Raw genomic sequence first — 17,760 nt, forward strand, 5'->3', positions numbered from 1 at the left:
GGAAGATTCCACACACTAAACAACCTCTCAGTGTCTCATTAAGCCCATTGCTGAACTTACAATGCTCAGACAACTCTTCAATTCAGCTACGTACACTGAAATGGACTCCCTTCCTTCTGATTCCACTTATGAAACCTAAAGTATTCTGCAATCAACAATAGTTTCAGTTCTAAGTGTACCTGTGTTACTTTCACAATATCAGCAAAGCTCATTTCAACTGGTTTGCTTGGAGCAATCAAACTTTAAGCAAATTTATGCCTTTAAACTCAACGTACTCAGCGAAACTGGCACTTGTTTCTTATTGGCTATTTCATCTGCTTTAAAATGCTGCCTAATTCACTCAGTATGCAGAATCCAGCTATCTCTTCTGCAATTGAACATATTAATCTTTCTGATGTAGCCAGCCATTTCTATTCTTTCTATTATTTTAGATTTATGATTATTATCATAAAAGCTGCAAGTTTTTTGACAGGAGTTGTTGATTGGAGTACTGTGCAGATGCAACAGAAGCATTCCCACACAGGACTGAAAAAGATTTTCAACAGGGAAGCCCACTCTCTATAGAAGAGAGGTACCACCTACCGGGGCAGTCATCATGGGAAGGGTTGCCATCGGAGTAGTCTGAGACAGAGTAGGAAGGATTTGGCTCAAACAGGGCTTCAGTGAGAACAGGTGGAGTCCAGGTAAGTTCATTCCTTATTTCTTATTCAACTCTAGAGAAAACAGGGGGCATGTCTACAGAGCTGGTGTTCTGTTCTGGCTGTCCGATGTGGGATTTCCAGGAGACTCCCAGCCTCCCCAATGGCCCCACCTGCACCAGGTGAATCGAGATGCAGCTCCTTAGAGTCTGAGTTAGGGAACTGGAACTTCAACTCGATGAACTTCAGCTTCTTGGGGAAAGTGAGGCAGAGATAGATAAATGCTAGAAGGCCACAGGAGACAGATAAATGGGTGACTGTCGAGAGAGGGAAGGGGAAACATCAGATTATGGAGAGCACCCCTGTGGCCATCCCTCAATAATAAGTACTCCATTTTGTGTACTGTTGGGGGGATGACCTACCTGTGGGAAGCAACAGCGGCTGTGACTCTGGCACTGAGTCTGGCCCCGTGGCTCAGAAGGGTAGGGAACTGAAGAGTTACAGCAGTTATAGGGCACTCTACAATCAGAGGGACAGATAGGCGATTCTGTGGATACAAAAAGGAAACATGGATGGTAGTTAGATAGAAGGGTTCTTGACGTTTCTGGACACGTCCACAATATCCTGAGAAGAGAGGGTGAGCAACCAGAAGTTGTGGGTACCAACGACATGAGAAGAAAAAAGGAGGAGGTCCTGAAAACAGAATACAGGGGATTAGAAAGGAAGCTGAGAAGCAGGACCTCAAGGGAAGTAATCTCTGGATTACTGCCTGTGTCACGCGACATTGAGGATAGCAATAGAATGAGGTGGCAGATAAATGCATGGCTGAAGAATTGGGGCGGGGGGTAGGGATGCAGATTTCTGGATAACTCGGACTTCTTCTGGGGCAGGTGGGACATGTACAAAAGGGACAGGTTGCACTTGAATCCGAGGGGGAGCATTATTCTTGCGGGCAGATTTACTCGAGCTGTTGGGAGCAGTTTAAACTACTATGGCAGAGGATGGGAACCAGAATGACAGAGCTGAGGATGAGCCAGCAGGTTTACTAGTAGATTATGGGTGCAACATCAAAGGACAAGCCAATGATTGGGTACAAATATGGACAGAAAAAAAGAGTTAAATTTAAAAGTGTGAAGAACATAGGACTGAAGGTGCTGTATTTAAAAGTACGTAGCATTTAGAATAAGGTGGATGAACTCGAGGCACAATTAAAGATTGGTCGGTATGACGTTGTGGGCATCACTGTGTCGTGGCTGAACAAATTAGACTTAGACAAATTGGAAGACTGGGCAGAAAAGTGGCAGATGGAATACAGTGTTGGCAAATGTATTATAATACATTTTGGTAAAAGGAACAATAGTGTAGACTATTATTTAAATGGGGAGAAGGTTTAAGCAAGAGAGGTGCAGAGGGATTTAGGAGTCCTCATGCAAGACTCTCAGAAGGTAAATTTACAGCTTGAGCTTGTAGTAAAGAAGACAAATGTAATATTGGCATTTATAGAATATACGAGGGGTGATTGATAAGTTTGTGGCCTAAGGTAGACGGAGTCAATTTTAGAAAACCTGGTATATTTATTTCCCTACATTTACACTCTTAGTCCAGCGGTCATGGAGCATACGGATCTCTTCTTTGTAGAAGTTGGTGTCTTGGGCCTCCAGGAGTGGTCCACAGCAGGGTGAATGATAAGTTTGTGGCCGAAGGTAGAAGGAGATGAGTTATTAACTTCAAGTTTTCTGCATTTTCACTCAAAGAGTTGAACTGCACGTGAATGTAATGAGAGCTGTATAACTCATCTCCTTCTACCTTAGGCCACAAACTTATCAATCACCCCTGCTGTGAACCACTTCTACAAAGAGGAGATCCATATGCTCCACGACCGCTGGAGTAAGAGTGGACATGTAGGAGAGGACTATGTTGAAAAATAAGTGTGCTAGGTTTTCTATTTTGACTCCTTCCACCTTCGGCCATGAACTTATCAATCACCCCTTGTAAAAGCAAGGAGATAATACTGAGGCTTTATAAGACACTGGTCAGGCCACACTTGGAGTATTGTCAACAGTTTTGAGCCCCATGTCTCAGAAAGGCTGTGTTGTCATTGGAGAGAGTCCAGAGGAGGTTCACAAGGATGATTCCAGGAATGAAGGGTTACCATATGAAGAGTGTTTGACAGCTCTGGGCCTGTACTCACTGGTTCTTAGAAGAATGAAGGGGGGATCTTTTTGAAAACTACTGAATGTTGAAAGGACTAGATAGGGTGGATGTGGAGGGGATGTTTCCTATGGTGGGGGTATCCAGAACTAGAGGGCATAGCCTCAAAATTGATGGCAACCTTTTAGAACAGAAGTAAGGAGACATTTTTTGAAAACCAGAGAGTAGCTAATCTGTGGAATGCTCTGCCACAGTCTTTGGTGGAGGCCAAGTCTGTGCGTATCTTAAGGTGGAAATTGATTGTTTCCTGATTGGTCGGGGCATCAAAGGATATGGGGAGAAGGCAGATTATGGGGTTGAGTGGGATCAGCCATGATGGAATGGCAGAGCAGACTCAATGGGTTAAATGGCCTAATTCTGCTCCTATCTCTTATGGCCTTATGGTCTTATCATTGTTTATGAACCAGTAAAATCATCCATTTTTTGCCTTTTTATAAAACTGAATGTTTTGTTCTCCCCCTTTGAAGAAAAAATACATGTTTTTTTTTTTTAAAAACTCAAACATCTCATTATGCCTCAACAGTTAGGTAATCATCTCAGATTTGTTTAAAACCTCCTCATTGTCACTATTATGTTGTGTAACTCCAAAACATAAAACTAATTGAAGGCAAAATGATGGAGACAGGAATAACATGTCTAATTTCATTTTTCTTGAAGCAAAGCTCTTGCATATAGCATGGTGGCATAAGATAAATGCCATACAACCCACAACTTAACAACAAAGAATGCTTAATCAAAAAATATATTTCCAATATTACTTAAATATTACTGAAATATTAAATACACAAGAGTTTGCTAAGAAATTTCTATCACAGCTTTAAATGACTATTCTCCAGTCTTGTAACTATGCCCTCTTGTCAAAGACTTTCCTACTTCAGCATCTACCCAGCCATATCCCCTTTAGCATTTTAGATATTTCAATAAAACTAACCCTCATTTTTCCCAAACTCCAAAAGTACAGATATAACTCCTTTAGCCACGATGGTGGGACAAACTTTTTCGTCCTAGGAATTAACCTCAAGAATTCCCTTTGGGCTACCTTCAATGCTAGCATATTTATGCTTAAGGAGGAAGCTAAAACTGAATGTACTACTCAGTGAGTTTCAATAAGTGCATTTAATGTCAGAGAAATGTATACAATATACATCCTGAAATTCTTTTTCTTTGCAGACCTCCACGAAAACAAAGGAAAGCCCCAAGAAAGAATAAATGACAGTTAAAACATTAGAACCCCCAACCGTAAACACAAAATAACCTGCAGATGCTGGGGTCAAAGCAACACTCACAACACGCTGGAGGAACTCTGCAGGTCGGGCAGCATCCGTGGAAAAGATCAGTCGACGTTTCGGGTCGGAACCCTCCGTCAGGACGTTTTGGGCCGGAACACTTCGTTAGGTCCTGACGAAGGGTTCTTGCCCGAAATGTTGGACTGATCTTTTCCACGGATGCTGCCCAACCTGCTGAGTTTATCCAGCATGTTGTGAGTGTTGATTAGAACCCCCAATGTCCCTCCCACATACAAGCAGCAGCAGGGCAACAACCCTCCACCCCCACCAGCAACAAAGCATCAGCACCCTCCAGGTGGGACTAACAAGACTTCCCTATTTCTGAGCTACAGCATCCCTGCCAAAGAAGTCAATATTCTGCTTGCCTCCCCAACTACCTGCTGCAACTGCCCGCTAACCTTTCGTGATTCATCCATATGAAAGGTCTAATGCCTCTGCGCTCCATTCATCTACATAAATAGCAACAAAACAACATAGAAATTGTCTCTTTAAACCACAGATGCAAAAGCAGATACTGACCTAAGTGTTATGACAGTTTGAATCATGTCGGGGAGGGTCAGAAATTGGGTTACCTTGGAAGATATCAAATAGTTCACACATTTCCCCTACAGGTGTTCGTGTCGGGGAGGGTGGGGTGTGGAAGAGGCGGGGTGTTAGTGGAGAAGGGAGGGTGGGGTGTGGAAGAGATGGGGTGTTAGTGTCGGGGAGGGTGGGGTGTGGAAGAGACGGGGTGTTAGTGGAGAAGGGAGGGTGGGGTGTGGAAGAGACGGGGTGTTAGTGGAGAAGGGAGGGTGGGGTGTGGAAGAGATGGGGTGTTAGTGTCGGGGAGGGTGGGTTGTGGAAGAGATGTGGTGTTAGTGTCGGGGAGGGTGGAGTGTGGAAGAGACAGGGTGTTAGTGTCGGGGAGGGTGGGGTGTGAAAGAGACGGGGTGTTAATGGAGAAGGGAGGGGAGGGTGGGGTGTGGAAGAGATGGGGTGTTAGTGTCGGGGAGGGTGGGGTGTGGAAGAGACGGGGTGTTAGTGTCGGGGAGGGTGGGGTGTGGAAGAGACGGGGTGTTAGTGGAGAAGGGAGGGTGGGGTGTGGAAGAGACGGGGTGTTAGTGGAGAAGGGAGGGTGGGGTGTGGAAGAGACGGGGTGTTAGTGTCGAAGGGAGGGTGGGGTGTGGAAGAGACGAGGTGTTAGTGTCGGGGAGGGTGGGGTGTGGAAGAGACGGGGTGTTAGTGGAGAAGTTATGGTTGGGTGTGGAAGAGACGCGGTGTTAGTGTCGGAGAGGGTGGGGTGTGGAAGAGACGGGGTGTTAGTGGAGAAGGGAGGGTGGGGTGTGGAAGAGATGGGGCATTAGTGTCCGGGAGTGTGGGGTGTGGAAGAGACGGGGCGTTAGTGTCGGGGAGTGTGGGGTGTGGAAGAGACGGGGTGTTAGTGTCGGGGAGGGTGGGGTGTGGAAGAGACGGGGTGTTAGTGGAGAAGGGAGGGTGGTATGTGGAAGAGACATGGTGTTAGTGTCGGGGAGGGTGGGGTGTGGAAGAGACGGGGTGTTAGTGTCGGGGAGGGTGGGGTGTGGAAGAGATGGGGTGTTAGTGTCGGGGAGGGTGGGGTGTGGAAGAGACGGGGTGTTAGTGGAGAAGTTATGGTTGGGTGTGGAAGAGACGCGGTGTTAGTGTCGGAGAGGGTGGGGTGTGGAAGAGACGGGGTGTTAGTGTCGGGGAGGGTGGGGTGTGGAAGAGAGGGGGGTGTCGGGGAGGGTGGGGTGTGGAAGAGACGGGGTGTTAGTGTCGGGGAGGGTGCGGTGTGGAAGAGACGGGGTGTTCGTGGAGAAGGGAGGGTGCGGTGTGGAAGAGACGGGGTGTTAGTGTCGGGGAGGGTGGGGTGTGGAAGAGACGGGGTGTTAGTGTCGGGGAGGGTGGGGTGTGGAAGAGACCGGGTGTTAGTGGAGAAAGGAAGGTCGGGTGTGGAAGAGACGGGGAGAAGGGAGGGGAGGGAGGGTTGTGGAAGAGATGGTGTGTTACTGTCGGGGAGGGTGGGATGTGGAAGAGACGGGGTGTTAGTGTCGGGGATGGGTGTGGAAGAGACGGGGCGTTGGTGTTGGGGAGGGTGAGATGTGGAAGAGACGGTGTGTTAGTGTCGGGGAGGGTGGGGTGTGGAAGAGACGGGGCGTTAGTGTCGGAGAGGGATGGGGTGTGGAAGAGATGGGGCGTACCTGTCAGGGAGCGTAGGGTGTGGAAGAGTCGGGGTATTAGTGTCGGGGAGGGTGGGGTGTGGAAGAGACGGGGTGTTAGTGTCGGGGAGGGTGGGGTGTGGAAAAGACGGGGTGTTAGTGGAGAAGGGAGGGTGGGGTGTGGAAGAGATGGGGCGTTACTGTCGGGAAAGGTGGGGTGTGGAAGAGATGGGGTCTTAGTGTCGGGGAGGGTGCGGTGTGGAAGAGACGGGGTGTTCGTGGAGAAGGGAGGGTGCAGTGTGGAAGAGACGGGGTGTTCGTGTCGGGGAGGGTGGGGTGTGGATTAGACGGGGTGTTAGTGTCGGGAGGGTGGGGTGTGGAAGAGATGGGGCGTTACTGTCGGGGAGGGTGGGGTGTGGAAGAGATGTGGTGTTAGTGGAGAAGGGGGTGTGGGGTGTGGAAGAGACGGGGTTTTAGTGTCCGGGAGGGTGGGGTTTGGAAAAGACGGGGTGTTAGTGTCGGGGAGGGTGGTGTGTGGCTGAGATGGGGTGTTAGTGGAGAAGGGAGGGTGGGGTGTGGAAGAGGCGGTGTGTTAGTTTAGAAGGGAGGGTGGGGTGTGGAAGAGATGGGGTGTTAGTGTCGGGGAGGGTGGGGTGTGGAAGAGGCGGGGTGTTAGTGGAGAAGAGAGGGTTGGGTGTGGAAGAGACGGGGTATTATTGGAGAAGAGAGGATGGGGTGTGGAAGAGACGGCGTGTCAGTGGAGAAGGGAGGGTGGGGTGTGGAAGAGACGGGGTGTTAGTGGAGAAGGGAGGGTGGGGTGTGGAAGAGATGGGGCATTAGTGTCGGGGAGTGTGGGGTGTGGAAGAGATGGGGTGTTAGTCTCGGGGAGGGTGGGGTGTGAAAGAGATGGGGTGTTCGTGTCGGGGAGGGTGGGGTGTGGAAGAGACAGGGTGTTAGTGTCGGGGAGGGTGGGGTGTGGAAAAGACGGGATGTTTGTGTCGGGGAGGGTGGGGTGTGGAAGAGACGGGGTGTTAGTGTCGGGGAGGGTGGGGTGTGGAAGAGACGGGTTGTTAGTGGAGAAGGGAGGGTGGGGTGTGGAAGAGACCGGGTGTTAGTGTCGGGGAGGGTGGGGTGTCGAAGAGACGGGGTGTTAGTGGAGAAGGGAGGGTGGGGTGTGGAAGAGACGGGGTGTTAGTGGAGAAGGGAGGGTGGGGTGTGGAAGAGACGGGGTGTTAGTGGAGAAGGGAGGGTGGGGTGTGGAAGAGACGGGGTGTTAGTGGAGAAGGGAGGGTGGGGTGTGGAAGAGACGGGGTGTTAGTGGAGAAGGGAGGGTGGGGTGTGGAAGAGACCGGGTGTTAGTGTCGGGGAGGGTGGGGTGTCGAAGAGACTGGGTGTTAGTGGAGAAGGGAGTGTGGGGAGTCGAAGAGACGGGGTGTTAGTGTCGGGGAGGGTGGGGTGTGGAAAAGACGGGGTGTTTGTGTCGGGGAGGGTGGGGTGTGGAAGAGACGGGGTGTTAGTGGAGAAGGGAGGGTGGGGTGTGGAAGAGACGGGGTGTTAGTGGAGAAGGGAGGGTGGGGTGTGGAAGAGATGGGGTGTTAGTGTCGGGGAGGGTGGGGTGTGGAAGAGATGGGGTGTTAGTGTCGGGGAGGGTGGGGTGTGAAAGAGATGGGGTGTTAGTGGAGAAGGGAGGGTGGGGTGTGGAAGAGACGGGGTGTTAGTGGAGAAGTGAGGGTGGGGTGTGGAAGAGACGGGGTGTTAGTGGAGAAGGGAGGGTGGAGTGTGGAAGGGATGGGGTGTTAGTCTCGGGGAGGGTGGGGTGTGAAAGAGATGGGGTGTTCGTGTCGGGGAGGGTGGGGTGTGGAAGAGATGGGGTGTAGGTGGAGAAAGGAGGGTGGGGTGTGGTAGAGATGGGGTGTTCGTGTCGGGGAGGGTGGGGTGTGGAAGAGACAGGATGTTAGTGTCGGGGAGGGTGGGGTGTGGAAGAGACGGGGTGTTTGTGTCGGGACGGGTGGGGTGTGGAAGACACGGGGTGTTAGTGGAGAAGGGAGGGTGGGGTGTGGAAGAGACGGGGTGTTACTGGAGAAGGGTGGGTGGGGTGTGGAAAGAAGGGGTGTTAGTGGAGAAGGGAGGGTGGGGTGTGGAAGAGACGGGGTGTTAGTGGAGAAGGGAGGGTGGGGTGTGAAAGAGATGGGGTGTTAGTGTCGGGGAGGGTGGGGTGTGGAAGAGACGGGGAGAAGGGAGGAGAGGGTGGGGTGTGGAAGAGATGGGGCGTTACTGTCGGGGAGGGTGGGGTGTGGAAGAGACGGGGTGTTAGTGTCGGGGAGGGTGGGGTGTGGAAGAGACGGGGTGTTAGTGGAGAAGGGAGGGTGGGGTGTGGAAGAGACGGGGTGTTAGTGGAGAAGGGAGGGTGGGGTGTGGAAGAGACGGGGTGTTAGTGTCGGGGAGGGTGGGGTGTGGAAGAGACGGGGTGTTAGTGGAGAAGGGAGGGTGGGGTGTGGAAGAGATGGGGTGTTAGTGGAGAAGGGAGGGTGGGGTGTGGAAGAGATGGGGCGTTAGTGTCGGGGAGGGTGGGGTGTGGAAGAGATGGGGTGTTAGTGTCGGGGAGGGTGGGGTGTGGAAGAGACGGGGTGTTAGTGGAGAAGGGAGGGGAGAGTGGGGTGTGGAAGAGATGGTGTGTTACTGTCGGGGAGGGTGGGATGTGGAAGAGACGGGGTGTTAGTGGCGGGAGGGTGGGGTGTGGAAGAGATGGGGCATTAGTGTCCGGGAGGGTGGGGTGTGGAAGAGACGGGGTGTTAGTGGAGAAGGGAGTGTGGGGTGTGGAAGAGACGGGGTGTTAGTGTCGGGGAGGGTGGGGTGTGGAAGAGACCGGGTGTTAGTGGAGAAAGGAAGGTCGGGTGTGGAAGAGACGGGGAGAAGGGAGGGGAGGGAGGGTTGTGGAAGAGATGGTGTGTTACTGTCGGGGAGGGTGGGATGTGGAAGAGACGGGGTGTTAGTGTCGGGGATGGGTGTGGAAGAGACGGGGCGTTGGTGTTGGGGAGGGTGAGATGTGGAAGAGACGGTGTGTTAGTGTCGGGGAGGGTGGGGTGTGGAAGAAACGGGGCGTTAGTGTCGGGGAGGGATGGGGTGTGGAAGAGATGGGGCGTACCTGTCAGGGAGCGTAGGGTGTGGAAGAGACGGGGTGTTAGTGTCGGGGAGGGTGGGGTGTGGAAGAGACGGGGTGTTAGTGTCGGGGAGGGTGGGGTGTGGAAAAGACGGGGTGTTAGTGGAGAAGGGAGGGTGGGGTGTGGAAGAGACGGGGTGTTAGTGTCGGGGAGGGTGGGGTGTGGAAGAGACGGGGTGTTAGTGGAGAAGGGAGGGTGGGGTGTGGAAGAGACGGGGTGTTAGTGGAGAAGGGAGGGTGGGGTGTGGAAGAGACGGGGTGTTAGTGTCGGGGAGGGTGGGGTGTGGAAGAGACGGGGTGTTAGTGGAGAAGGGAGGGTGGGGTGTGGAAGAGATGGGGTGTTAGTGTCGGGGAGGGTGGGGTGTGGAAGAGATGGGGTGTTAGTGTCGGGGAGGGTGGGGTGTGGAAGAGACGGGGTGTTAGTGGAGAAGGGAGGGTGGGGTGTGGAAGAGATGGGGTGTTAGTGTCGGGGAGGGTGGGGTGTGGAAGAGACGGGGTGTTAGTGTCGGGGAGGGTGGGGTGTGGAAGAGACGGGGTGTTAGTGTCGGGGAGGGTGGGGTGTGGAAGAGACGGGGTGTTAGTGTCGGGGAGGGTGGGGTGTGGAAGAGACGGGGTGTTAGTGGAGAAGGGAGGGTGGGGTGTGGAAGAGACGGGGTGTTAGTGGAGAAGGGAGGGTGGGGTGTGGAAGAGACGGGGTGTTAGTGGAGAAGGGAGGGTGGGGTGTGAAAGAGATGGGGTGTTAGTGGAGAAGGGAGTGTGAGGTGTGGAAGAGACGGGTGTTAGTGGAGAAGGGAGGGTGGAGTGTGGAAGAGACGGGGTGTTAGTGGAGGAGGGAGGGTGGGGTGTGGAAGAGACGGGGTGTTAGTGGAGAAGGGAGGGTGGGGTGTGGAAGAGACGGGGTGTTAGTGGAGAAGGGAGGGTGGGGTGTGGAAGAGACGGGGTGTTAGTGTCGGGGAGGGTGGGGTGTGGAAGAGACGGGGTGTTAGTGTCGGGGAGGGTGGGGTGTGGAAGAGACGGGGTGTTAGTGGAGAAGGGAGGGTGGGGTGTGGAAGAGATGGGGTGTTAGTGGAGAAGGGAGGGTGGGGTGTGGAAGAGACGGGGTGTTAGTGGAGAAGGGAGGGTGGGGTGTGGAAGAGATGGGGTGTTAGTGTCGGGGAGGGTGGGGTGTGGAAGAGACTGGGTGTTAGTGTCGGGGAGGGTGGGGTGTGGAAGAGACGGGGTGTTTGTGTCGGGGAGGGTGGGGTGTGGAAGAGACGGGGTGTTAGTGGAGAAGGGAGGGTGGGGTGTGGAAGAGACGGGGTGTTAGTGGAGAAGGGAGGGTGGGGTGTGGAAGAGACAGGGTGTTAGTGGAGAAGGGAGGGTGGGGTGTGGAAGAGAAGGGGTGTTAGTGGAGAAGGGAGGGTGGGGTGTGGAAGAGACGGGGTGTTAGTGGAGAAGGGAGGGTGGGGTGTGAAAGAGATGGGGTGTTAGTGTCGGGGAGGGTGGGGTGTGGAAGAGACGGGGAGAAGGGAGGAGAGTGTGGGGTGTGGAAGAGATGGGGCGGTACTGTCGGGGAGGGTGGGGTGTGGAAGAGACGGGGTGTTAGTGTCGGGGAGGGTGAGGTGTGGAAGAGACGGGGTGTTAGTGGAGAAGGGAGGGTGGTATGTGGAAGAGACATGGTGTTAGTGTCGGGGAGGGTGGGGTGTGGAAGAGACGGGGTGTTAGTGTCGGGGATGGTGGGGTGTGGAAGAGACGAGGTGTTAGTGTCGGGGAGGGTGGGGTGTGGAAGAGACGGGGTGTTAGTGTCGGGCTGGGTGGGCTGTTGAAGAGACGGGGTGTTAGTGGAGAAGGGATGGTTGGGTGTGGAAGAGACGCGGTGTTAGTGTCGGAGAGGGTGGGGTGTGGAAGAGACGGGGTGTTAGTGGAGGAGGGAGGATGGGGTGTGGAAGAGACGGGGTGTTAGTGTCGGGGTGTGTGGGGTGTGGAAGAGACGGGGTGTTAGTGGAGAAGGGTGGGTGGGGTGTGGAAGAGATGGGGTGTTAGTGTCGGGGAGGGTGGGGTGTGGAAGAGACGGGGTGTTAGTGGAGAAGGGAGGGTGGGGTGTGGAAGAGACGGGGTGTTAGTGGAGAAGGGAGGGTGGGGTGTGGAAGAGACGGGGTGTTAGTGTCGGGGAGGGTGGGGTGTGGAAGAGACGGGGTGTTAGTGTCGGGGAGGGTGGGGTGTGGAAGAGACGGGGTGTTAGTGTCAGGGAGGGTGGGGTGTGGAAGAGACGGGGTGTTAGTGGAGAAGGGAGGGTGGGGTGTGGAAGAGACGGGGTGTTAGTGGAGAAGGGAGGGTGGGGTGTGGAAGAGACGGGGTGTTAGTGGAGAAGGGAGGGTGGGGTGTGGAAGAGACGGGGTGTTAGTGTAAGGGAGGGTGGGGTGTCGAAGAGACGGGGTGTTAGTGGAGAAGGGAGGGTGGGGTGTGGAAGAGACGGGGTGTTAGTGGAGAAGGGTGGGTGGGGTGTGGAACAGATGGGGTGTTAGTGTAAGGGAGGGTGGGGTGTCGAAGAGACGGGGTGTTAGTGGAGAAGGGAGGGTGGGGTGTGGAAGAGACGGGGTGTTAGTGGAGAAGGGAGGGTGGGATCTGGAAGAGATGGGGTGTTAGTGGAGAAGGGAGGGTGGGGTGTGGAAGAGAGGGGGTGTTAGGGGAGAAGGGAGGGTGGGGTGTGGAAGAGATGGGGTGTTAGTGTCGGGGAGGGTGGGGTGTGGAAGAGGCGGGGTGTTAGTGGAGAAGGGAGGATGGGGTGTGGAAGAGACGGGGTGTTAGTGGAGAAGGGAGGGTGGGGTGTGGAAGAGACGGGGTGTTAGTGGAGAAGGGAGGGTGGGGTGTGGAAGAGACGGGGTTGTTAGTGGAGAAGGGAGGGTGGGGTGTGGAAGAGACGGGGTGTTAGTGGAGAAGGGAGGGTGGAGTGTGTAAGGGATGGGGTGTTAGTCTCGGGGAGGGTGGGGTGTGAAAGAGTTGGGGTGTTCGTGTCGGGGAGGGTGGGGTGTGGAAGAGATGTGGGGTTAGTGGAGAAGGGAGGGTGGGGTGTGTTAGAGATGGGGTGTTCGTTTCGGGGAGGGTGGGGTATGGAAGAGACAGGGTGTTAGTGTCGGGGAGGGTGGGGTGTGGAAGAGACGGGGTGTTAGTGTCGGGGTGGGTGGGGTGTGGAAGAGACGGGGTGTTAGTGGAGAAGGGTGGGTGGGGTGTGGAAGAGATGGGGTGTTAGTGGAGAAGGGAGGGTGGGGTGTAGAAGAGATGGGGCGTTACTGTCGGGGAGGGTGGGTGGGGTGTGGAAGAGACGGGGTGTTAGTGGAGAAGGGAGGGTGGGGTGTGGAACAGATGGGGTGTTAGTGTCGGGGAGGGTGGGGTGTGGAAGAGATGGGGTGTTAGTGTCGGGGAGGGTGGTATGTGGAAGAGACTGGGTGTTAGTGGAGAAGGGAGGGTGGGGTGTGGAAGAGACGGGGTGTTAGTGGAGAAGGGAGGATGGGGTGTCAAAGAGACGGGGTGTTAGTGGAGAAGGGAGGATGGGGTGTGAAAGAGATGGGGTGTTAGTGTCGGGGAGGGTGGGGTGTGGAAGAGACGGGGTGTTAGTGGAGAAGGGAGGGTGGAGTGTGGAAGAGACGGGCATTAGTGTCGGGGAGGGTGGGGTGTGGAAGAGACGGGGCGTTAGTGTCGGTGAGGGTGGGGTGTGGAAGAGACGGGGTGTTAGTGTCGGGGAGGGTGGGGTGTGGAAGAGACGGGGTGTTAGTGGAGAAGGGAAGGTGGGGTGTGGAAGAGACGGGGAGAAGGGAGGGGAGGGTGGGTTTTGGAAGAGATGGGGTGTTAGTGTCGGGAAGGGTGGGCTGTGGAAGAGATGGGGTGTTACTGTCGGGGAGGGTGGGGTGTGGAATTGACGGGGTGTTAGTGGAGAAGGGAAGGTGGGGTGTGGAAGAGACAGGGAGGAGGGTGGGGTGTGGAAGAGACAGGGAGGAGGGTGGGGTGTGGAAGAGATGGGGTGTTACTGTCGGGGAGGGTGGAATGTGGAAGAGACGGGGTGTTAGTGTCGGGGAGGGTGGGGTGTGGAAGACATGGGGTGTTAGTGGAGAAGGGAGGGAGGAAGACTCGGCCGCCGGAGAAGGGCAACACCAAGGGACTTTAAACTTCTGTGCATCTCTGGCATTGTGGTATCTTGCTGTGTGCGGGGTAATCCGGGAAGCGGTGGCTGCAGTGATGAAACCAGCTCTGGCAGAAAGAGCCAGTGCCCAAACCCTCTTGGAGTGGCCTGGTACCCTGAGAGAGTTGGGGAGGAAATCCTCACAGACCCCTCCCCTCCCATCACTGCCTTCTCATCCTCCTGTGGGTCAGCCAGTCTGAGGAACGATTTGTGCCCCAGTTTTGAAGGGGGCTTCAGGGAGAGGGAGCATATTCCCAGCCAGAGAGTGCTGTCCAGGGGAGGGGGAGGGCGAGAGGGTCCTGGACAGATGGAGCATTGTCCCAGGAAGGAGTGGTCCCTGGTGGAAGGAGTGTTGTCCTAAGGAGAGGAGTCGGGTCCATGACAGATAGAATACCCTCCTAGGGAGATGGGGAGGACCCCAGGCAGATAGAGTGCCGTCCCGGGGAGATAGAGGGGTCCCGAGTAGAGGGAGTGCCATCCCAGGGAGACGGAGAGTGTCCTGGACAGATAGAGCAATACCCAGGGATTCAGAGAGGGCCCCGGACAGATGGAGTCCCATACTGGGGAGAAAGAGAGCGTCCTGTGTCGAGGGAACGGCCTCCCAGGAAGCTGAGAGAGAATGCTTTGTGGAAAGAACCTCCTCCTGGAGAGGGATCCTGTACAGAGAGAGCACTCCCCACCCCTGGGAGACGGATAGGGTCCTGTGCAGAGAGAGCACTCCCCACCCCTGGGAGACGGATAGGGTCCTGTGTCAAGGGACTGTCCTGTGTAGAAAGAGTGCCCTCCAGGGGAGACGGGCAGTCTAGTATAGAGGGAGCACCGCCCACCCCCAGAAACCAGAGAGGTCATGTGTCAAGGGAGCACCCTCCCAGGGAGACAGGGAGGGTCTTGTATAGAGGGAGAGCCCCACCCCCCCCACCCTCAGGAGCTGGGGAGGGTCCTGTGTCAACAGACGCACTCCCGGGGAGGTGGACAGGGTCTTGTATCGAGGGAGCACCCTCCCTGGGAATTAGACATGGTCTTGTGTAGAAGGAACAGCCTCCTAGGGAGACAGACAGAGTCTTGTATGGATGGAACTCATTCCGGCGGAGCAGGAGAGGGTCTTGTATCGCGGGGGCAACATCCTGCAGAACAGAAGAGGGCTGTCCTGTGGAGATGCAGCAGGTACCTGCCAAGCAGAGGGATGCGAATCCAGAGTTTGCGAGAGAAACAGAGAGGTTCGGTGGAGAGGGAGCACAATCCTGGGGATATAGGGAGAGTCCTGAGCAGATCGAGCTCCGTCCTGGGGAGACAGAAAGGGCCCCAAGCAGATGAATTGTTTTCCTGAGGAGATGAAGAGGGTCCCAAGTAAAGTGCACTGTCCTGGGGAGAGTAAACAGGTTCCAAGTAGAGCAAGCACTGTCCCAGAGAGATGGACCCAGTCCCAAGCAGAGGGAGTGCCATCTCAGGGGATGGATGGTCCCAAGCTAGGGTGAGCCCTGTCGGGGAGATGGAGAGGTCCCTGGCAGATGGAGCTCCTTCCTGGGGAGATAGAGACTGGGCACCACTCCTGGGAGAGGTAGGGCGAGACCCAGGGAAGCATACGTATGGCCTGAGAGCTGCAGAGGGGCTTGCTCCAGGAAGCAGAGCTGAGGCCTCGGCCTGTCCTGATTCTCCATCTGCCCTGTCTCCAGCTGCAAGTGCAACCTACATGCCAACAACTGCGTGGTGGAGAAGGGGAAGCTGACCTGCGAGTGTGAACATAACACGACCGGTCCCGACTGCGGACGGTGCAAGAAAGCATTCCGAGGCCGGCCCTGGAGAGCAGGGTCCTACCTGCCCATCCCCAAAGGCACGGCCAACATCTGTGAGTAGCTGGCTCCTCCACCCTACTCCCGCAGCGTGCCATTTGGGCTGGTGCCGGGAAGGAGAGAAGGAGAAGGAGGAGTGGGGAAGAACAGGCAGGGGAGGAGAGAAACAGGGAAGGAGAGGGTGAAGGAGAGAAGGGGCTGGAGGGGTGGAATGGAGAGGGAGAAAGGGGATAGAGATAGGGTTTGGAGAAGAGGAACAGATGAAAGGGGGAAGGAGGGTTGGAGTATTGGAGAGAGAGGGTGGGAGGTAAGGAGAGGGCCCAGGGGAGAGAAAGAGGAGTAGAGTAGGAGAATCTCCACAGCACGGCTTGACACCCAAAGGGAAGGGGGAGTCTCTGCGACACATAGACGATGGGATGGGGCTCAGCTGGTGAAATAGATATGCAGAAAGCGCAAGAGTGAGGCAGAGAGCTGAAGACAGTGCTGGAGGAAGAGCGAGAGTGAGAGGTGGCAAGAGGGAAATAAATACATTTGGAAAATGCTTGAAACATTCAAAAGAGATCAGACGAGATCTGTCACGGGAGAATCAGTTGATGCTCTAGACTGGAAATGTCAGCAGGGGAGGATGGAGTGAGAGAGGGGTGAGGGATGAGAGAGACCATCGGGCAGAGAAAGTGAGGGGAGGGGAGTGAGAAGGTGGTGGAGGCAGGGGAGAGATGGAGACCATTGGGCAGGGAAAGTGAGGGGAGGATGAAAGAGTGAGTGAGAGAGAGAGAAAGGGGCAGCGAGAGAGACAGACGGAGAGAAAGAGGATGGGAGAAGGGAAAGGACACAGAACAGGTCCATCAGGACGTTCGCAGGACCAGAGTTTGATTTATAAAGAGACTGAGACTGTTTACCCTGGGGCAGTGGAGGCTCAAAGGTGACCATATAGAGGTTTATTAAATCATGATGGGTGTATATAAGCTGAGTAGTGCCAGTCGTTTCCCCGGGGCACGGGAGTTTACAACTAGAAAGTATGGGTTTAAGCTGAGAGGGGGAGATTTAATAGAATCTGAGGGGCAGGTTTTTGGGTTAGGGTAAAAGCTGCCAGAGTGGGTGGCAAGGGCAGGTACAATGACCACATTTGAACAGTCCAGGGAGGTGTGAAAAGCCTCCCCCTGGAATAGAAATGTTTGAACAGGCCCCCCCCCTCCCTAGTTAGTGAGGTCTAGAGTGTTATGGGAAATAGGTGTGACTCTGGATAAATATCATGGCCATCACGGGTTAGTGGAGCTGAGGGGCTGCTGCTGGGGGTGGGGGCTCTCGTGTCTCTGCATCAGCACCGGGACGGGAGTGGCAGCGGTGAGTCACGGCTGCCGTGTGATGTTATCTGCTGGGAAAGTGGGAGGAGGGGCAGCGTCCCCTGGGTGATGAGTATCTGAAGAGGTGGAAGTAAAAGTTGGGAGCAGGAAGCAATGTGAGGAGTGGATACTGAAGGTGGTTTAGTGACACCCCCACCCCGGTGGTAACCCTGTGACACAGACATAAGACTGATGGGTGGGGGTGGGGGTGTTGGGTGATCTACTTCCACAACAGCCCAGTGCTTCTCTCCATGAGAAACCGCTCCTGCCGTTCGAGTATACTCTGACTGACCAGCAGAAATCAGGGTCCGGCGTATCCCTCACAGTCTGTCTCTCTCTGTCTCCAGGCATCCCAGACACTGTCTCCAGTGGCCGTAAGTATGACCCAGACTCTATGACCTGAGGCACAAACCTGCCCCATCCCGCACTGATGGGACAATGGTGTGAGTGTGAACTGGCTGGTAGTGTGGGCAGAGTCTGGCTGTGAGCAAGTGGGTGTGAGCAGAAGATAAGCATGAACAGGTAAGTGTGAACAGCTCAGTGTGAACAGGTGTGTGTGAACAGGTGTGTATGTGAACAGCCAGATGTGAACAGGTGTATATGTGAACAGCGGGCTGTGATTGGGTGGGTGTGAACAGGTGGATGTGAACAGATGAGTGTGTAAACAGGTGTGTGTGTGTGTGTGAGAGAGAGAGAGAACAGGTGGGTGAGAACAAGTAGGTGTGGATGAGGGGATGGGAATAGATGGATGTGAGCAGGTAAGCTTGAATGGGTGGGTGTGAGCAGGTGGGTCTGAACAGTTGCGAGTAAAAAGGTAGGTGTGGTGGGGTGGATGTGAAAGTGGGGATGTGAACCAGTAGGTTTTAACAGGTGGGTGCGAGCAATTGAGTATGTGAACATGTGGTTGTGAACAGGTATGTGGGTGTGATCAGGTGTGTGAACAGATGGGTGTGAACAGGTAGGTGTGAATAGGTGGATGTGTACAGGTGGATATTGACAGCTGGTTGTAAACAGGTAGAT

General features: G+C 54.7%; 1 protein-coding gene across 3 annotated transcripts in view; it reads left to right on the top strand.

The window, feature by feature from the left end:
- The window catches only part of ntng1a (netrin g1a), a 253,551-nt gene that overhangs the window by 223,800 nt on the left and 11,991 nt on the right, over positions 1-17,760 (top strand). For 2 of the 3 annotated variants that reach the window (XM_063065083.1, XM_063065085.1), the window contains exons 3-4: positions 15,281-15,453; positions 17,088-17,114. In XM_063065083.1, coding sequence (XP_062921153.1) covers positions 15,281-15,453; positions 17,088-17,114 — 200 coding nt within the window. Of the gene's footprint in view, positions 1-15,280; positions 15,454-16,333; positions 16,353-17,087; positions 17,115-17,760 lie in introns of all 3 variants that reach the window. The other variant, XM_063065084.1, reaches the window with a different exon arrangement.

Source organism: Mobula hypostoma, chromosome 12 (assembly GCF_963921235.1).
Source record: "Mobula hypostoma chromosome 12, sMobHyp1.1, whole genome shotgun sequence".
NCBI classification, from domain to species: Eukaryota; Metazoa; Chordata; class Chondrichthyes; order Myliobatiformes; family Myliobatidae; genus Mobula; species Mobula hypostoma.